At 36.5% G+C, this 20832-nt stretch overlaps 1 protein-coding gene across 1 annotated transcript in view; it reads left to right on the forward strand.

Moving 5' to 3' along the window:
- Positions 1-10787: 10787 nt before the first annotated feature.
- Positions 10788-20832, forward strand: part of LOC108678499 — a 52463-nt gene continuing 42418 nt past the window's right edge. Inside the window, exon 1 of the mRNA XM_018166945.2 lies at positions 10788-10976. Within this exon, the coding sequence (XP_018022434.1) occupies positions 10922-10976 (55 nt within the window). The 5' untranslated portion in view covers positions 10788-10921. The remainder of the gene's footprint in view (positions 10977-20832) is intronic.

Consider the following 20832-nt stretch of genomic DNA (forward strand, 5'->3'; position numbering starts at 1 on the left):
TTTTATATAAGCTACGCCATGGTTACAGGAATCGCTTCGCACGAGTTAACTACCAGGATCCACAATTTTATGAAAGTTGTCATAAAATAAATAAACTCGCACATTACCTAGTTGTACATGTTGCTCCTGTTTAACTCCTGAAAGTGTCGTTATCTACCGATTCTTAGGAGCTCATTTTCTCGTCTTCATTCTATCCGCTGATGATGATGTTTCGACTAGAACTATACTGTTAGAAAAAACGGTGAAAAAACGGTCCCACCGGCATCCTAGTTGCCGGTCGCCCCGTGAAAATAAACTGTTTCGCCGTTTTTATCAGATGTTTTACGGATTTCTAGTGTTAAATTAGAATAAAAACGGCGAAACGGTGTTTCTTTTCACGTGCCGACCGGCCACTGAAACGCCGGTAATACCGTTAACGGTAATTTTTCTAACAGTGTATAGAGCCTGACATTGTGGAAGCCTGAATAATGGGTCATGCTTATTTTCCCGGAATAACCCAACGAATAAATACTGGGATCTAATATGAAGATGATGTAAGTTTCTGCGTAAGCTTGATGCTTGGCGAAGAATTTTCTTGTCTTCGTGAATATAGTGCTACCTGAGAATGAAAATTTCCCGCATAGGATCACCAATAAATTATTGATGCGTGAAAAAACTCTTTTCAGTTTTGGATCATAACTTAGATTCTTAGATTGTTAGACCAGAAATGCCTTGAAATTCCAAGATTTTTAAATATCGGCTTTTAGCTTACAAATAGGTTCGAACATCTCTCATCAGTAATTAATTGAATGACGTGAAGATTCAAACTGAATGAAAATAAAATAATTGTGAATTTTTTAAAGATGTTCATACGTAATTATCCATTCATCTTCAAAAAAATATAATTCTAATTTAGTTGCAGTGGTAACTGCAATTGAAATAACCATGCTCACGATGTCCCATGAGCAGACGTGACTAACAGCTCACCACCAGATTATGATATTATTAAGCTTTTATTTACAATGAGTTCGTTTTCTTAGGAAGCTAATTTTAAACGCAGGAAATTTAAATTTTCCACGAGCGTTCAAGTTTTTCGAAAAAAAAGTCCTGGGTCATGAAACTCAAAATTCTTTTCAACCTCCCCGTGTCAATTGGATTTCTGCTGCCCTCAGTGGAAACTTTGTTAGATCCCTTTATTTTCTATAGTATTTCCTTCATACTTATAATGTGTGCGCAAATTTTTAAAAGGCTGTAATTCACTTCCGAAATTCTTCTAGTTTGTCGAACGCCTATGTTCCTTAAGTTCCTTAATCATAATGTAGAACTTAGTTCATAACCATCAATTCCATAGATGAAACATGAAGCTGGAACCCTTATTTATGAAACTTCCTCAGAAATTCACTTGTTTCTTTCATTCTTCCTTCGCGCTTGTTACAATTTTCATCTGAAGGAACATCGTTTTCCGTTAAGGGTCGTCAATCGCTGCTGGGTCGAGAGATTTTGTGGTTTGTTAGGCCAATTTTTTCGAAATTGTCGGCGGTCAGAAACTTTTTGGTCAACAATATAGTAGACTCGCCTGCACCTTTGTCACATCCCACATCCTACCACTTATAACCGCCATAAAATTGTTGCTGAATATTAATAATTTTTGTAACACCGATTGCATTGAATCAACAGTTGAGAAACGCAATGAATGCAATTGATACAACCTACAACACTGGATCAAATTATAAATAATGTTGAATATGGCCTTAATTTGTTGGGATTTAATGTCTCAATGTCCGAAAAAACAGCAACGATTTTTTATTCGTCTACTCGTGGTTTAAGTTTAGAGCCTCTTAGAATCATCATCAGCAATTGAAAATAAACGACTGTTTTTTATCGTGCTCAGATATGCAAAGAGAAAATTATTCATAACAAGAACTTTTCGCTCCTCGATTTGAATCCACAAAAGCGTCATTTGAGAGCGGCGCTCAGAGAGCACTTACCTCGCATTCGATATTTACATTTCAGTTCGTCCCGACATCGTGGAAGCCTTCAACGTCAAGCTGGACGTCTTCATAAAAACCATTGTTTATTCACTACAAAATTTGTGGGATAATCTGTTTGACTCAACTTGCACCAACCAGTTAGCGTAAAGAGCGTACCTGAGAAAACAATTTATATTATGTTTCTGTGTGTTTAGAGACTATTACTTTTGTTTGTCCTAAGTAATCATTATTATAAACTGCTTATTCCGAAAATTTACAAATTTCTGGACGAAAGATGTACATCCTGAAAATAATTTCCATAATACTTTTGATATTTTACACCCTTCAATACTAATACGAATAGTAAAACACAATATTCTATAAAACTCTACTTAGAGACCGAAAAAAATTAATGATACACTCTGCAAATAATTTAAACGAATGAGGGATTAAGTAGATTGTTTGTCACGCAATAAATTTAGCATCGAATCCTATACGCTGCCGTGAATGTTCTAAACCGGGAACAAATACTTGCTATATCGAGGAACTCATTCCATCAAGCTTCAATCGTTGTTCCAGAACATTCCGTCTCTAAGCAGGTTACCTACTGAAATGCTCAGTACTTGGAGAGAACGTGGCCACAGCATTTTGTTACCGCGCGTTTAGACACCTGCGGCATCTAAACTCCATGTTTCTGAATACCTTTCCGAAAAAAGGAAAATACCTCCAATTATCAGCATAACGTAGATCTTGTTTTCTTCGACGTTGAACTATTGTATTCTGAAGTGACTGGGCATTGATTTCACGTTGCAAAGGGAACCGTCATACATACTGTATACATACATACATGCATTTCATTAAGATTTTACATACAATTCCGAGGTATAATTTGACAAGAAGCAAATTGACAAAAATTTACACAAAATGTGAGAGCCAAAATTAAAAAATTTAATCTCATCCACCAAATCGAAATAAATTTCGTAAATAGTAAAACATATTCGTAAATTTCACACCACTTTTCTTCTAAACTTCAACGATTAAAGTTAATTGGGATTTAAAGCCTCCGAGGGCAGAGTAATTTTTCAATGTTCGTTATCTTGCATTACGTCTTCACTTCGTTTTGCGGCAAATGATATAAATGGTGTCATGAAGCTACCTATCTCTTTACAATTAGCTTCCGAAATGAGATGTTCTGTCATCCAATATTAGTTATTATCTTTCAAAAAAGAAAGCATTGTAATGAGAATATTAAAATTGAAACAATTATGAAACGTAAACCTTCATTCATAATATCAGCGATGTTTTACTCCTTGACATGCTCTATTATTTCTCTCAACACATTAATAACAGATTTCTTAACCACAAACTCCGCATTAGCCATTGAAATGTAACCCATGTTGGGCATGTTCATGCGTGGACTTTGTTTTTTTTTGTTCATGCGTGGACTTAGCAATTAGTTAGATTTGTGCACATACCCAGTGAAAATTTACAGTCGCGTCAGCTTCTGATTTGGATTACCAGAAGCTGGGGCGACTCTAAATTTTGTTAGGGTAGCAGCTGTCCGAAATAATCATGGAAAAACTATATAAGATTCGTTATACTATGTGATATGGTGATTCTCTAATGGGATATAAATACTAAAAAATGTGTTAGGGGTATGAAGTGGTGTCACATCAAAAAATATGTTGAGGTATGAAGTGGTGTCATGTAAAAAATGTGTTGGGGGGTATGAAGTGGTGTCATATCAAATTCAGGTTAGATTCTGAATTTGAAATACAATACAAACTCGGATCTTCACGCAGAGATGGTTTGACATTTTTCATATGGTTCCTACACTTGCTGTCCAGGACCTATACTTTCAAAAAAAGTTAAGAGATCGTAAGTTCATCAGCCAATCATTGGCGTCATTTCAAGCAAAACCCACCAATCATAGACAAGAAAATAGAGCGTAAGTACTTATGTTCACTTAGCGAATTTTGAAAGTATAGCACCTGGCTAAATTACAAACGGCCACCTCATCGAGCCAGGCAGGAACAACGATAAGGAAAGTAGTGCAAGTCATTCCGGGTTTCCTTATTCTTCTTGTAAAACTGCGGGACAACTACCGCACATCAGAACAAACGAAATAACAAAACTGAAGATTTATTCCAAGTACAAGTATACATGGGTATTTAAAGAACCAATATATCAGTATCACACAACTCCTGGCTAAAATAAATATGAACATGGCAACAGATACATATCACTAGTAACTTACGTGGATGGTTTATGCCCTAGTCTTTAAATTCTAAATTGTCAACGGAATTCAAGCTTACTTCACTCTGTCGAAAGAAAGAAAACGATTTTACTTCACACAGGCGAACTATAAACTAACTACTATAACATGAACAAGACAATATGACAATTATAGCAAATTGACCTAAAGATTAATTCAGAGGAAGCTTAACTCCTAGGAACATCAAAACTGTAATGAATGGTAGGAGGCTGCGACCCAGAATTTTTTTTTTTCAAGTTTGCGGGGGCCTCTGAAGACCAGTCCAATGCGGCCCCACGACAGAGTTTTGAGTTATAATTGTTAATCAATTTAATTAATCACTTCAATCACTTTAATTAATTACAGTAAAACGTGGTAAAGGGAACAGTGAAAATTCCGACCCAGAATACAGCGCTGTGCCGCGTCTCAATTAAGGCTACAAACTAAAAGTATCTGTCGCACACGTACTGGAAGCGACACTTGCCTTGAGTTAATTAATTTTACTTTTTGATTTAAAATATGATTGCAATTTCTAAACCGGTGATACAGATTGCTATGGAATTTGTAGTATGCTTACGTAATTAAGGCATCATTTCCGAAAAGTATCAATATCAAGCACCCTGTTTATAGCACATTTTCTCATTTATGGAAAAATGGCGCTATTGTGCTCGTCATGTCCGTCCATCTGTCCGTCCGTCCGTCCGTCTGTCGGTGACTTCGCGTTTTTGTCGATTTTTAGAAAATTCACTCTCTGTCACTCACTGCAGTGATCATTGAGTTACATTTTTTCTCAGTTATGATACAGCTTGAGGTTGAAGATTGATAACAAATTTACTTAAAAATTTCATGTAATATCGTTCAGTTGAATTTCTTTATAAATAGTCAAATAGTCACATGGCTGTGACCTTCAATAAAAATAAACATAACGAATAATGCTCTCAGTAGGCTGTGTTTTTTGTATATTAGTCGAATTAGTGAAGGTATTTCTTCTGAACAGAATCAAATCATTAACAAAACCTCAACAAATCTGCTGTTATTATTCATTTTGATGAATGTGGGGTTTAGAATACTTAGAAAGTTATCTTACTGAATTAGGACTAAATAAAAGCCAGGCCTGAATAAGTTTACGCTTTATAAATTCATGTTCTTGACAGAGAAAATTCATCGATATAGTGAAAGGTAAATTAACTTGTACATACAAATAGACTTTGACTTCTAGAAGTACCAGTATCTGATGGTATATTTATTTACTTTCTTTATGTATATATTACAAATACAACTTGCACAGCTTGCTGATAGATTACTTCGATAAATTTGTCTTTGGCAAATTCAAATTCGATTCGACCATTTAAATCACAACAAATCGTTTGATTTTCGATTTAATCTTTAAAGTTTGAAGTTAATCTCATACCAAAGAATATTTTCACATTATTTTCTATTTATTATCTTATTCGATTCGAATGACAGGAATCACACTGGAAAAATAATTCTAAAATTCAATTGAAGCCTCTGCATTATCTCCTTGACTTCAACCGCACGTCTTCAGCGAAATTTGTAAGCAATAAGTGTACAAGTAAGTTAACATAGGTAGTAAATAATTGGTATTCGTATTAAAGCCTCTTCATAATCATAATATTAAAATCTTAAATCGAATTTTAGCCCGATGGAAAAGAAGGGATAAGTTTGCTTCACGAACCGCCCGAAACGCGTGACAAAATGTGTTCATTTTTGGTATCTCGTCTACTGAAAATTTGTGCTGTCATTTAAGGAGTGTCGTCGATAACGGTGAATTTTTTCGGCAGGCAGCGCGCCGAGAAAAATTCTTGCTTCAGGCCGTTGACTCGACAGGCAACGGGATGGAATACTGATATAAGATTGTGCTTTCTGTCAATGTTTATCACCGCGATGGGACAACATTACCTGGGGCCATACTTTCAAAATTCGCTAAGTGAACGTAAGTACTTACGCTCTATTTTCTTGTCTATGATTGGCGGACTTTGCTTGAAAGGCCGTCAATGATTGGCTGACGAACTTCCGATCTCTTAACATTTTTTGAAAGTATAGGTCCAAGGTCCAGTTCATTACGCATTGACTCAGGAAAATTAAGGTATTGGGATTTAGTAAATAAATTATGCAGTTAAGATGTTAAAAATTTTCGAAAATATCAAATGCAGATAAACTGCTAGCATAAACATAGGACATCTGATAGGAGGGATTAGATCTACCGTTGAAGTATAATTTCAAGAGAATGTTAAATCTTGAACTACGTCTCAATGAAGCTTTGTTTCCTTAAGGATTTAATAATTGAAGATACATTATTCCTCGCCAAATTGTATGAATTTTATTTATTTTTAGAAACCGATTTTCCTCCAGATTTAAATTACTGAAGCTGAAATTAACAAAATATGAACCTATCGTTTGACTTCAATCATATTATTGAAGCTTGTGGATGAACCAAACAACAAGATAATAAATTACCTAGTTCGTGTTTGTATTTATTGCCAAATATTGCGTGTGAGAACACAACAACTTATAAATGCAATTCATTTTCATCTTGCACCGTTCATTTTCTTACTTGGACTCCTGATTAACGGTCAGCTGCGTTTTTCTTTCGGTAGTCACTTTAACTTCTTAAACATTCTATTGCTCAGAATACGCGTTGTCCTCAAAATTAAAGATGAATAAAAAATTTATTCTAAAGTCCAAAAAGATACACCAAATTTTGTTGTAAAAGTTCATGAGCAAGCGAGAGCAATTTAAAAAATATGCACATAAATTTTCAGCAGTTCAGAGTTTTTCATTTTGTTAATTTCGTTAAAAAATTTTCATTTCATTTTCATTTCGTTCGTAAGTTTAAATTTCCGCTTCTGGTAACAGAAAACGGCGATAGGTCAGAAAAAAGGCATGAATTCATCACTTATTTAAATGAGTTATTTTGCATCGAGCGGTCAGGGAAGTGATTTAGTAGTTTCTAAATAGCGGAGCATGTCGTTAAAGTTTCGGAATCCGCAGAAAAATAGCGACACATGTGCGTGCAGTTCGCAGAGATGCTCTCCAAGGCTCGTCTAGGCAAGCATTAGTTGTCGCCACTGTCTAATTTGCTCTCAGGAAGTCCCTTATTAAGTCTTAACTGTAGACTTCCTACCGATTCGTTCAAGTTTTAATTAAATTACCACCCAATTGCCTGGCAACGTTTCTAATAACGGAGTTTACGTTTAACTCTTGACAATTCAGTTAAATCAAGTAAAGATTATAGTGAGCACCTGAAAATAAAAATAAATCTTTCGTAAATTGCATGTAATGCAAAAAATCGTAACGATAAATTGTACTCTCTCAATGACGGAGGTCTCGGGCATGTGAAATCCACTCGCAGTGTTTATTTTCATCCAATAAAACTTGAAACTTAAATAAAACACAGACTACTTAAATCTTTCGTAAACTTTTCTTACGATGAAAAGTTTCTGCACATCTGCTCTCAATTTTTATATCCAACGCAACGTTTTGTTCCGAGGAGAGCGCGTAACTTCAGATCCAGAATGACTTGACAGTTTAAAATAATTTTTACATTGCAGTTAACCCCAAGATCACGAAGTTCACATAAGTCTCGCAAAACTCATTCCTACGTTTAAGAATATAGCCACGAACTCATCGTAATAAAATTGCTTCCATTTTGAAAGAAATTTTTCTTAAATGAAACATTTATACAATTTATTCTCTGATTTGAAAATGGCGAGAAATAATAATCCGACTCAGTCACGATTTTAAAATTGAATGCATAAAATCCGTGGAGGCTTTTAAAATTTGAGTTATGCTAAAATTGATCTGTTTAATTTTCTCAAGTTTACACAAATTTTGCAGGGCTTAAGTAATTATATTCTTGGGAAAACTAATGTTAGAGAAACTTGCTGAAAAAGTGCAATTAATTCTGATGGAGATTCAGTTTGCTTATGGCCGAAGCCAGGTGCTCGAAGCGCCCGTATTTGTCTCATTGAAACGGCAGCCCTAATAATTCAAATTACGTCAGTTACGCCTATAATAAATTTTCTCTCGTTGCGGCTGGCCAGGAGATACTGATATAAATTTGTCCAGGGGGTGACTTTTCATTTCAACCCTCAGCACAGACTTCTGACAAAGAACATATTTATGCACTTTAAAACAACAAACAAAGGGAAAGGTTTGCTGCAGTTAAGTGTTCTTCAACATAGAGACACAGGAAATCCTTCCGCACGTTTGAACAGGACCACGACCTCCATAAATATGTAGGATTAAACTCGCTATAAAGTAACAAAAAACAACAGAAATTTTACTTTCTTCTCCCAAAGTCCTTAACGGTCCAATAACGTTGTTCCCGAGAGCACATATGTGCCTGTTTAGTCAGGCATAAGTGTTCTAAGATCAACATTTTAATTCCTATGGGGTCTTTGAGTTTTGATTACTCCTCTCACCTCCTTACCACCTTATCAAGTAATCGTAAGCCTCTCAAGAAATTCTTTCACATTATTTGCGGACCTAAAGACTCTCTTTCACTGGAAAATGAATAAACTTTCATCTAGATTGACTATAATTATATAGTAGGGCTATTCAGAACGTGCTTTGCTATAACCAAAACGGTGAAGCAATATATTCTGCTAGGAAAGTAGATCTCTTCCATGCCTGCGATCATGGTTGAAATAATACATTTCATTCAATGTATTATTATTATTCAATGTGTTAATTCAACCATGCCTGCGATGTCATGGGAGAAGCTACAGACGGCACAGTTCAAATGCTGGTATCTGTGAGGCGACATTCTTTTGTAATTTTCACGAAATGCTGCCACTGGAGCTCCTCTCTCATTTTATAAATTACTGAATCTTTCCTCTTTGATATTTCGACCATTTCAAGCTGAAACATCTGGAGTCATTTGCTAAAATAACTTATTGTCTGGACAAAGCAATGGTTTTCAAACCGCCCAAAAAGTTGTTGAATCTTGTTAACTCAACTGGTATTGACTCAACTTAAGGTTTGCGCGCTAATTAGCAGTTCGTTTCGGTCAAATTAATTGTGGGGAAAAAATTCTCCAGTCATTATGAATTTAAATTAGTTAATTGCGATGTCTAGGCAACTGAAAGTTTTGTAACAGAGATGTCTTTAATTCTGCTATATGGAGGTCGGTAAGGTGAATCAAAGTTAAGTTTTGAATTGATTTTGCAGACAAATTTATTGCTCCGTATGAATCTTTGCAAAACAAAACTACCGAACCCTTAAATGCTGGACATTTTAATGTATTACTTTCGAAGAAAAAAAATGAAGAATTATTTTTTGTTTCAGAATCATCGCGTGATAATTATGAACTATTTAATATTTAATAATTATTAGTCTATTCAGCGCAATAAGGAAGAAGGAAAAATTTTTCTGAAACGCATAATGATCCATTTCAAATAGAAATAAATTTTATCTGGCATGTACATAGTTAAAATAAAACCATCTGTGTGGAAAAGGTCAAAGGGGAGAGCTCCGTTTGGCTTGCCTCATAAAATTGGCCTTAGTTAGATGCGTTCAAATTTTTAGTACATTCGTCGAAAAGTCATATTGAAAAAAAATTGAATAAAATGGAATACTCATAAAATTTGCGAATTATGAATTCGCGAAAGTGTGATTTTTTACTGATAAATATGCGATAACGGCCAGGCAGTGTTGGAACAGGTAAATTGGTAGTGTCGAGTCAACGTAACGAAATATCCAGTGAACTTTGCATAGAAAGTTTTTATCAGTACTATTCTACTATTGAGTTCATCATACAAACATTTTTTTCTATTTTTTAACGAACTTAGAACAACATTGCCTCTCACGTGAAGGTGCTCAATACGTGTAGACTATTATATGCTCGGGTTTCATATATTGGTAAATATGAAGATCGGCCAACTTGGAAATTAACATGAAGAATGAAGCTTTGAAAATTAAGTGAAGATTCGATAATAGTTAAAATTATTTCCTTCTATATGTTGAGTATGCCTCCATGTTGTATAGATACGTTGTGCCAAAATTACTTACCCTTAGGCCTTATACAATACACAGTAAATGCAGCACTAGATACTCTATGTCACAGTCATTTACCCTGATCTTATTTACAGTAAATAAAGCACTACTCATTTGTTATGAGACTACGTATAGTAAATGAATTTCTAGATACAGCTTGCTACGACCGAGCAGCGCTTATATATAAAGGTTGACGCAGGTTGGCGCGGTTGGTTCCTTCTCTCGTCATCGAGTGTTGTGCCGTCATGCGGTGAGGGTGTGAGTCGCTGCAGAGTTGACATTCCGGTTCTGTCGGATAGTTATGTTCTTACGCGTGTAGCGTAGCTCATTTTAGCACCGTTTCATAAACAGGTTCCAGCCTGACCGTATTTTAGATGATTGAGTAAAAGATGTCATGTGTAATCACTTCAATAGCATATGAGTAGACGTTTGAAGATCTACTCTGCAGGAAATTTATTGATAAAATAAAACATACTAAATATATTCTTATTAAAAACATCCTGACATAATTTAGACTAAATTATTTGTTCTACAGTTATATGTTCAAACTTTATACTAGATTGTGCCTCAAAATTAGATAATATGAGCCCTTGCGTTAGCTAAGAACTATGAAGTGAAGTGTGCCGGCGGTTTATGTGTTCAGTGTTTCACTTGACTAAACAGTGATTTCAGTGAGAAACAAAGGTTCCAAAGCCCTACAATGAAGTTTTTAATCCATCTTGTGTCGTCACTGCTTACGTTGGCAGCGGCTCGGGGTAAGTTAAGCACTATATGTTTGTCATCAAACTTGAAGCAATGCTGCTTGAGCCACGAGCAGCTTGATGTGAGTTAAACACTGTATGTTTGTCATCAAACTTGAAGCAATGCTGCTTGAGCCACGAGCTGCTTGATGTGAGTTAAACACTGTATGTTTGTCATCAAACTTGCAGCAAAGCTACTTGATGTGACTTAAGCAATGTATGTTTGTCATCAAACTTGCAGCAAAGGTGCTTGTGCCACGAGCTGCTTGATGTGAGTTAAGCACCTTATGTTTGTCATCTAGGAATGGATTGACGAAACAACGAAAAAGCACCATTGGAATGTCGCTATATTATAATGTCATTCTTCAATGCTTGCAATCAAAGCTACGAAGGAAGTTTTATTTGTCATTTATGCGTTCGAACTTATAAACATTTTTAGGCCGACGCAAATTTGATTATTAATTTAAGTAACAATACAAGAAACATTTTAGAGACCTCAATGCGATGAAAATAGCAATCCTTCTACTTACACAATGAAGAGCTTCATTTTTCATGTCTAACTTGCATGCATTTATTTCATCGAATATCAAATCAACGTATTTATAAAGTAAATAATTTAATATTGTTGAAGAATTCATTTTTTTTGAGTCAAGGTGCTGAAATTATCACGAAGACAAGTGGTTGCGGGTTGATCGAACAATCCACGATTGAACCACGCTACTTAACGACTGCTGAGGGCAAAGGAACATCCAGACCGATGAATATTTGTTACCTAAAGCCTTTTAATTTTGGTCTAATTATTTATGGCCCTTCTGCTGACAATATTCATGAGCGTTTTTGACAACAAGCCATTTTCATGAGCCGGGATAAAACTTGGGCTTAATTATTAATTGTTATTTTGCTGTAAAATATTCATGAGCGTTTTTGACGAGCTGTTTTCATGAGCAGCAGACCATGTGTGGCAGACCATGTGTGGCAGACCCTGTGTGGCAGACCATGTGTGGCAGACCATGTGTGGCAGACCACGTTTGGCAGACCGTGTGGTGGCAGGCCCTGTGTGGCAGACTGTGTGTGGCAGACTGTGTGTGGCAGACCCTGTGTGGCAGACTGTGTGTGGCAGACCCTGTGTGGCAGTCCTTGTGTGGCAGACCCTGTGTGGCAGACCGTGTGTGGCAGACCATGTGTGGCAGACCATGTGTGGCAGACCGTGTGTGGCAGACCGTGTGGTGGCAGACCGTGTGGTGGCAGACCGTGTGTGGCAGACCGTGGGTGGCAGACCATGTGTGGCAGACCGTGTGTGGCAGACCGTGTGGTGGCAGACCGTGTGGTGGCAGACCGTGTGTGGCAGACCGTGTGTGGCAGACCGTGTGTAGCCGACCCTGTGTGGCAGACCATATGTGGCAGATCCTGTGTGGCAGACCATATGTGGCAGACCATGTGTGGCAGACCATGTGTGGCAGACCATGTGTGGTAGATCCTTTGTGGCAGACCATGTGTGGTAGATCCTGTGTGGCAGACCATATGTGGCAGACCATGTGTGGCAGACCATGTTTGGATTTTCTTCGATTTCTTGACCATTAACAAACCGGTGGGGCCTTTAGTTGGATTTAAATGGGGATTTTTATACCTACCGATAAAAAGTGTATGAAGACGGATATTTAGTAATGAAAATGTCTATGAGGCTTAAGGTACCAATAAGAATGAATATGAGAACTTTGTTCACTAATGAAAATATGTACGGGAAATATGAATGTGTGCGAGGACCGTATTCAAAAATAAAATTTTTAAGAGGCCTCATGTAATAATGAAACTCTGTATGAAAACTTTAGCATTCATGATAATATTGGCGGTTATTAGGACTTTATAAAATATAAAATAACACAGCTGTGTTATTTTATTTCACAGCTGTATAAAATAACACAGCTGTGAACATTTCATGCACCAATACTAACTAAGTTCAATACAAACTAAGTTCAATACAAACTAAGTTCAATACAAACTAAGTTCAATACATACTAAGTTCAATGCAAACTAAGTTCAATACAAACTAATTTCAATACATTTTCATGAGCCGGGATAAAACTTGGGCTTAATTATTAATTGTTATTTTGCTGTAAAATATTCATGAGCGTTTTTGACGAGCTGTTTTCATGAGCCGGGATAAAACTTGGGCTTAATTATTAATTCTTATTTTGCTGTACAATATTCATGAGCGTTTTTGACAAGCCGTTTTCATGAGCCGGGATAAAACTGGACCAATTAAGTCACTATACTGTCAGCTGCTAGCCGCACCTTCCATTAATTATTTGCCTTGAGGTGCTGCTGGCCAGCCGAAGCTTCATGGATCCAAGTCGCTTTTAACTGAGATTTGATATCCCTCAATATTTTATCACTATTTGCAGCAGAATTTCGACACTAAATGGTTATAATTGTGTTAGATAAGCATAACATTAATTTGTACCTCAATTTAGGTTAATATACGTTTCTAATATGGAAAATACGTACAATTGCTAATTATAAAGAGACATCTGCAATCGATATTTGAAGGTACAACGAATTCTCAGCATGTTTTCTTCAATTATTAATATGAATTAACAGAAAAATATCCTCGTCATAAACTCAGATTTTTTTAATATAAACAAATTTGGTTCGGATCTGATAGCATACATCATCATGAATGACCTCAACGCTTCTGAATCCAGTTTCTGTAAGACAATGACTTTAAATTCGATTAAAAGGTTATATATTTCCGAATGAGTTCATTTCCAAAGTGCTCATATTAAACAATTGACTCAAAACGTCTTACATTCTGAAGGCCTCTAAAATCAATATTTTCAAATCAATGGAAATGTGGGATTTTCGGCATGAGTTAACTTCCAGCATGATCATTTTAAACATGATGTACCTGATCGATCTTTGCAATTATGACTTCGACACCGTAGCTCATTTCACTCCCGATCGGAAGGCCGTTGTTGTTTCGAACAAAATACAACCAAGAACGCTAACCTCGCTCGTTCATTGAATAAAGAATTCCTGATATTCAGACCATATGTGGCAGACCATGTGTGGCAGACCATGTGTGGCAGACCATGTGTGGCAGACCATGTGTGACAGACCATGTGTGGCAGACCATGTGTGGCAGACCATGTGTGGCAGACCATGTGTGGCAGACCATGTTTGGATTTTCTTCGATTTCTTGACCATTAACAAACCGGTGGGGCCTTTAGTTGGATTTAAATGGGGATTTTTATACCTACCGATAAAAAGTGTATGAAGACGGATATTTAGTAATGAAAATGTCTATGAGGCTTAAGGTACCAATAAGAATGAATATGAGAACTTTGTTCACTAATGAAAATATGTACGGGAAATATGAATGTGTGCGAGGACCGTATTCAAAAATAAAATTTTTAAGAGGCCTCATGTAATAATGAAACTCTGTATGAAAACTTTAGCATTCATGATAATATTGGCGGTTATTAGGACTTTATAAAATATAAAATAACACAGCTGTGTTATTTTATTTCACAGCTGTATAAAATAACACAGCTGTGAACATTTCATGCACCAATACTAACTAAGTTCAATACAAACTAAGTTCAATACAAACTAAGTTCAATACAAACTAAGTTCAATACATACTAAGTTCAATGCAAACTAAGTTCAATACAAACTAATTTCAATACAAACTAAGTTCAATACATACTAAGTTCAATGCAAACTAAGTTCAATACCAACAAGCTCAGAGTTGAGTGTCCTGACGAGGCCTTTGTCCGCATCGTGTTCGTTGTTGCGAGGCCTCGCTGTGTTGACTCAACGGGACTGATACCACCGCGATGACGCCATAAAATCTTTTCTACGGCGGCAATTGGTGCTGCTTAGAATTATAACGTGTTATATTCGGTAGGTAATTGGTTGGACCGTTCCATGCATGTTTGTTCAGGTGGTCGCATCTCGGGAAATTGGCTTTATGTCAAACAAATCTCGTGTAACTTAAGTCAGCTTGTTAGCTACTTACGTAGCTAACAAGCTACGTAGCTTACGTACGTAGCTACTTTGTTGGGTCTATCTTTCGACGGAGCACTCCTATTTTATCTGAGCTTCTAAGGGTTTGGATTCGTTGATTCATTATTAATAGAAATGAACCATTATATCATTTTATTAATACCAATTCAAAAACACAAACAAAAACGCAATCTTATGTTTTATTGGTGAAAATTTTCACCGCCAACTGTCGGTTTTCAATCAATTGTGAAATACTTCATGAACAAAAATGTTTTCTGTTCCAAAAACACCAAAGCATAGTATAAAATATTTTGTTTGAAATAATGTTGCAGCATTTCATGATCAAATATCATTAGGATCATCGTAAGCAATAGTTTGAGCGATTTAAATAGTTACTGAATAATATTAGCAAGGTATATTCAACAATATAATGAATTTTTGTAAGAAGAACAAAGCTCGCTACACGTTTTAATTATTATCACTTTAATAATATTAGCAAGGTATATTCAACAATATAATGAATGTTTGTATGGAAGAACAAAGCTCGCTATGGGCTTTAATTATTATCACTTTAATAATATTATCAAGGTATATTCAATAATATAACGAATGTTTGTATAGAAGAACAAAGCTCGCTATGCGTTTCTTCGAGACGTGACTTGCAAAAGTTGCGCCTCATCTCCAGTTTAGGCCTACTGGTCGGTAGGCTCTACGCACGCTCGGTTCAGCAGCACGTCTAGTTCCTTATTACCTCTACCCATTACACGGAACAAAGCGTAAAACACTAACTAATCGATAAATTTGAAATTAATACTTAAAAATATTTATTACTTAATATTTTAATACTTAAAAATATTTAAATTTAAAAACCAAAATATTTATGAGTACGTATAATATCTATTATTTTTTCTGTCATATCTTTTAAACACGTTATAACCATCGAAAAAGATGTCTTTCACTGTAATCGACAGTTATCTATCTTTTTTTATCAAATAACTTTTTACTTTGACTCCTATATATGATTGAATTTATGCCATCATTAACTGGAATTTGATTTCATATCGCCGACAGAAATCTACGTGAATTTTATTTCGTAAATTAATGTAGTGTGGCTATTCTTTCAGTTTTTACTTGATCCACTCAAGGAGTTTACAACATCGTTTTTCTCAGAAGCATCCTATTAAGACACGTAAAAAAAACTTGTAAAAAAACCTGCTGGTTTTGAGCGTATGTGTGCACAAATGGTACTTCACGACACAATGTTACTGCCTGTAACACACATCACTGCATCACGCGTGCCTGCTATGCTGCATTGAGCACCAGACAAACGGCGTTAAAACAATGTTTAATTCACGTTATTTCAAACAAATGGCATTTAATTCAGCGTCGATTCAATGAAGATGTGTGGTGGGAGATTAAAGTCCTGCTATATATTACGTAAGTCCATATAACATCATTTAAATGATATAGTACATATTTTTGGAACATATTGTACCATATTTTATAATATTTACATAAATTCCATTAATGATTCAGAAGATCCTGAAGTGATATCAAAACATCTGCAATATTATTCCCAAATTCTATTATACAATTAATCGCGATTGAAATTTATCTTGACCTATTTTGAAGGTTGCAGTCTTGAGTAACTGATATAAAGATCACATCTGTTCAAACGATCCACTTTTTTATATTCTCATTTAATTTCCATCTAAAACTATTGAGTTCAGTTTTTTCTCAAACTTTCCTCAATGCAACTTACCGAAGAATGAAACTTTGTAAACGTTTCATCTCCAGTTAATTACGTTCCAATTATTAACGCAGAGCAAAGTCTTGAAATTTCTATTACAAACAAGACAAGCAGTTAAGTTCAAATGGGAAGGCCATTTCATGGTTTGATCTCCTTTATGTACTCTTTACTGGCCGCAGAATGACTGCTTGTGGTTCGGGAGCGGCAGCTGAAAAAGTTCCAGAAATGACTTGGCTTGGAGTGAGCGTACTTCGTCGACGTGAACGAAAATTAGGCTTCTCAGAAGTTTTTGCAATTCGAGTTAGTTTAATTGAATAACAGATATTTTGTAATGTTGCACTTTCGAAAAACGTTTCGAATAAATATAATTATTCTAATACCATTGATGTGTTTTTTTGAGAAATGGAGAAAGTAAAAAAAAACTGTCAGCCTAGCGATAGATTTTCTTCAAATCAACGCTCCATCCGTGATTCAATTTATGCTAAAGCGAATTAGATATGAATTATTTAGAAGATATATTCTTCCAAGAATATTGCTATAATTGTGGCAAAATTACGGATCTGTTACTTCGCGAAGCATTTTAAATGAGTCTGAAATAACATAATCAATTGTATATTCTCTGTTTCATTCTCTAAATAAGTATTTAGAACGCATTTCTTTTTTTAAAACTTAGCATTTGGCCAAAATGAAAAGAGATTGAATTTGACGTAAAGTTTAGACTCAATACCGTCGGTCTCTGTATTTGAATTGCAAGACCTGGCTTCTAAATGACAAATAAAATCAATGCGGCATTGCTATAGTTTGTTTATTAGGTTCGCATATAGATATGGCTGAATAATTCAATGAAATTACTAATATTTTCAACCACCTTGAAAATTATCATAAATAGGCTCAAGTTTATTGTATATTCAATGTTAACACATCGTTGGGAATATCTTGTAGTTATCCATGCGTCGAAGCTCGTTATAAGTCATTTCTGTAACAAATAATATCTTGTATAATATACAAGATATAACAAGTAATATCTTGGTATATAGATATAATAAATAATATCTTTGATATATACACGTTTTGAATTTCAAATGAATTTAGTTTCATTGAATTGTAGGTACCGAATGATCGCTAAACTCGAGATATTCTTAGGAGTTTCAAGACAGCGACATTTTCCTGGAGCGTATCCGCATCTTGGTCCCTGGGAAGAAGCGTCGTAGACTAGCAGCAGATGGCATCCGGCGGGAGATCTCCTCTACCTGCACGGCGGTCAGGACACGACACGGCGGCTGGCGTGGCGGCCTGGACGTGATGTTTGGTCGGGCGGTCGGGACACGGCGTCAGTCATTACACGATACGGCGGCTCGTCTGGCGGTCGGGACACGGTCGCCGGGACCCTGTGGCCGGACTGGCGGCCGGGACACGGGACCCTGTAGCCGGTCTGGCGGCCGGGATATGGGACCCTGCGGCCGGTGACTGGTCTAGCGGCACCCATGGCTCTATATGGCTGAAACGGAGGTGGTGACATGTTGGATGATTCTGCGTCCGGTACACATTAGGTGGTGGCATGTTTGAGACGTGTTTGATGATCCGGCGGCCAAACGTGTTTGATTATTTAGCGGGCATGATGTGTTTGATTATTTAGCGGGCAAGATGGGTTTGATTATTTAGCGGGCAAGACGTGATTGATTATATAGCGGTCGAGACGTGATTGATTATATAGCGGTCGAAACGAGTTTGATGATCCGGCGGCCGAGACGTGTTTGGTTATCCGGCGGTCGAGACGAGTTTGATGGTACGGCGGTCGAGACGAGTTTGACGATCCGTGTTTGAGGCGCTCATCATCATCTTGCTGCTTTCATCAGGATCGCACGCCTCCATTAATAAGAAAAAAAGTAGTAGGATAAAAAATATTAATGAGACTAGGGATTACGAAATGAGAAATAATTTTTCACTTCAGAGCGCAAGCACCTCAAATGATATTTAAGCGGAGTATTCGAAAGATAATAGTATTTTAGCTGAAACTTCATTCTTTTTTACTTGCGGCTGTGAACGCATCTGCAATCTTGTGCAGAAAGTTCAGTAAATAAGATCACCATGAAATTTGTTGACAGCGTGCAAAATGTATTATTCCTGTACTTCACTTAACGAGTCCGAGTGTCCCCGTTGCACCAAGCTATACTTTGAAGACAACAGCCAAGGGATTTCGTTAATTCAGTCAGCTAGATCGGCGTACAGACTAACTGACAGAGCAGGTGGAAATACTGTACAACTAATTTCTTTTACTTATTTATTTTCTTTGGCAAATATTTGCAATATATCAATATAGAATTCTTTCGCTCAGCTCTTTTAGTAAAATAGTTATTAACCATATTAGACTTTTATGCTCATCAAACGGGATGCTACAAGGTTAAGTCTAAAAAGTATAAAATTTATATAACTCAGAGTTTTTCTGAAACGAACAAAAGTCTCCTGATAGAACCAGGCAAGATATTTATCTGTGAATTTCCGAGAGGCTCCGAGTTTTAACGAAGTGGGCGCATCACGACCTGCGATGCGTCTGATGTCGCTGCGGAAAACTTGAAATGAGGCTGAAATTGTAGCTTTCAGGCAGAACCTCGCTTCACAGCCTCAAAGGAAACATCGTAAAAGATAATATATTGTCAGAGTAACTTTAATGAGTGTTTAACTCATATTTTTTGTTTAATCAAGGCTTGAGCGATGAGTAAATTGCGAGAATGAACATTTTTCACCCCACAACCGTTCCGCGTTGTAGCTAGGTCATGTCAAGTGATGAATCGTTCTGAAGTTATTAGTTTGTCGCATTCTGCTCTTGTTTGATGAATAAATGAGTTTGATGATGTGCCATATCCTTTCACTTACATTAAACTCAAGAAATGAGAAAGAATATTAATAAACAGGTCGATTTTGCTTACATTTTTAACTACTCTCCACTGCTGAATAAGATTTCAATAGTATGTCAAACCATTTCCATTATAAGTGAGCTCTTAGCTGGTGCATTGGGTCTATTCTGAATGTGTATTAAGTTGATGCTAATGAAACTTTTATTCAAATTAAATATATGGCGATCAGTAAGGGTTGAATAGCGTTATCATTGCCAGCCTATTACTTGAAGTCTTCAGAATAACTTTCGTTGACATCGTACACTCGCATTTTAACTGTACATAAAATTCTTCTCTATTATGAGCGACGGAGCGACAAGCGTATTGCTTAATGCCGGCATCCTGTACAGAGATGATGTCATGTGCGTTGCGTCCTCTCATTGACATCTCGACATGACGGCTTAATGTGACACCGGCACCTGCAACACCTGTGCCTGGAATGTGACACCGGCACCTGCAACACCTGAGCCTGGAATGTGACACCGGCACCTGCTACACCTGTGCCTGGAATGTGACACCGGCACCTGCAACACCTGCGCCTGGAATGTGGCCCCGGTACCTGCAACACCTGCGCCTGGAATGTGGCTCTCATCCTCCATTCCCTCCAATACTATAAGGAGTAAAATTTTTGGCAGATCTCGTGTTGCTGTCTGGCTACTGTTAAACAAGATAGCAGAATATCTAACTTGTCGTTGAAGGATAAATTAAAATATCAACCTTTTGAGAAAGTTTAAAATGGAATAATTAAAGTGCGACGAAAAGAAACATAAATTACATGTTCTTTATCTATTTATGAAATTTATTTAACAGTCGCATGTTTGCATCACGCAGCAAATGTGCTTCAAAAAAGTAATCCACACTGTCACTTAACGAATGAACAGCCTTGTCAAAGAAGAATGTAATGTAAAATTAAACTTATTTTTATTAAAATAATGATGTTCGATTCCCGGATTTATCGTAAAAATTGTTCGCACAAATTGTAATTCGATTGCATTATATTTATTTTGCATGCAATTCTATGCTGCTCAGGAATACTCGACAATAGAATCGTTAAAAGAATACTCGACAATAGAATCGTTAAAAGCATTACTCATAAGAGCGGTTTTCACTCGGTGAAAAATAATGAGAATCATCTAGCACAGCCACTTGAAATAGAGCATCGACTCAATCTTGTTATTTTTTGCCGGCCGCTGAAAGTTTTTTCTTCTACCCTGACACTAAA

Source organism: Hyalella azteca, unplaced genomic scaffold (assembly GCF_000764305.2).
Source record: "Hyalella azteca isolate HAZT.00-mixed unplaced genomic scaffold, Hazt_2.0.2 contig15682, whole genome shotgun sequence".
Lineage (NCBI taxonomy): Eukaryota > Metazoa > Arthropoda > Malacostraca > Amphipoda > Hyalellidae > Hyalella > Hyalella azteca.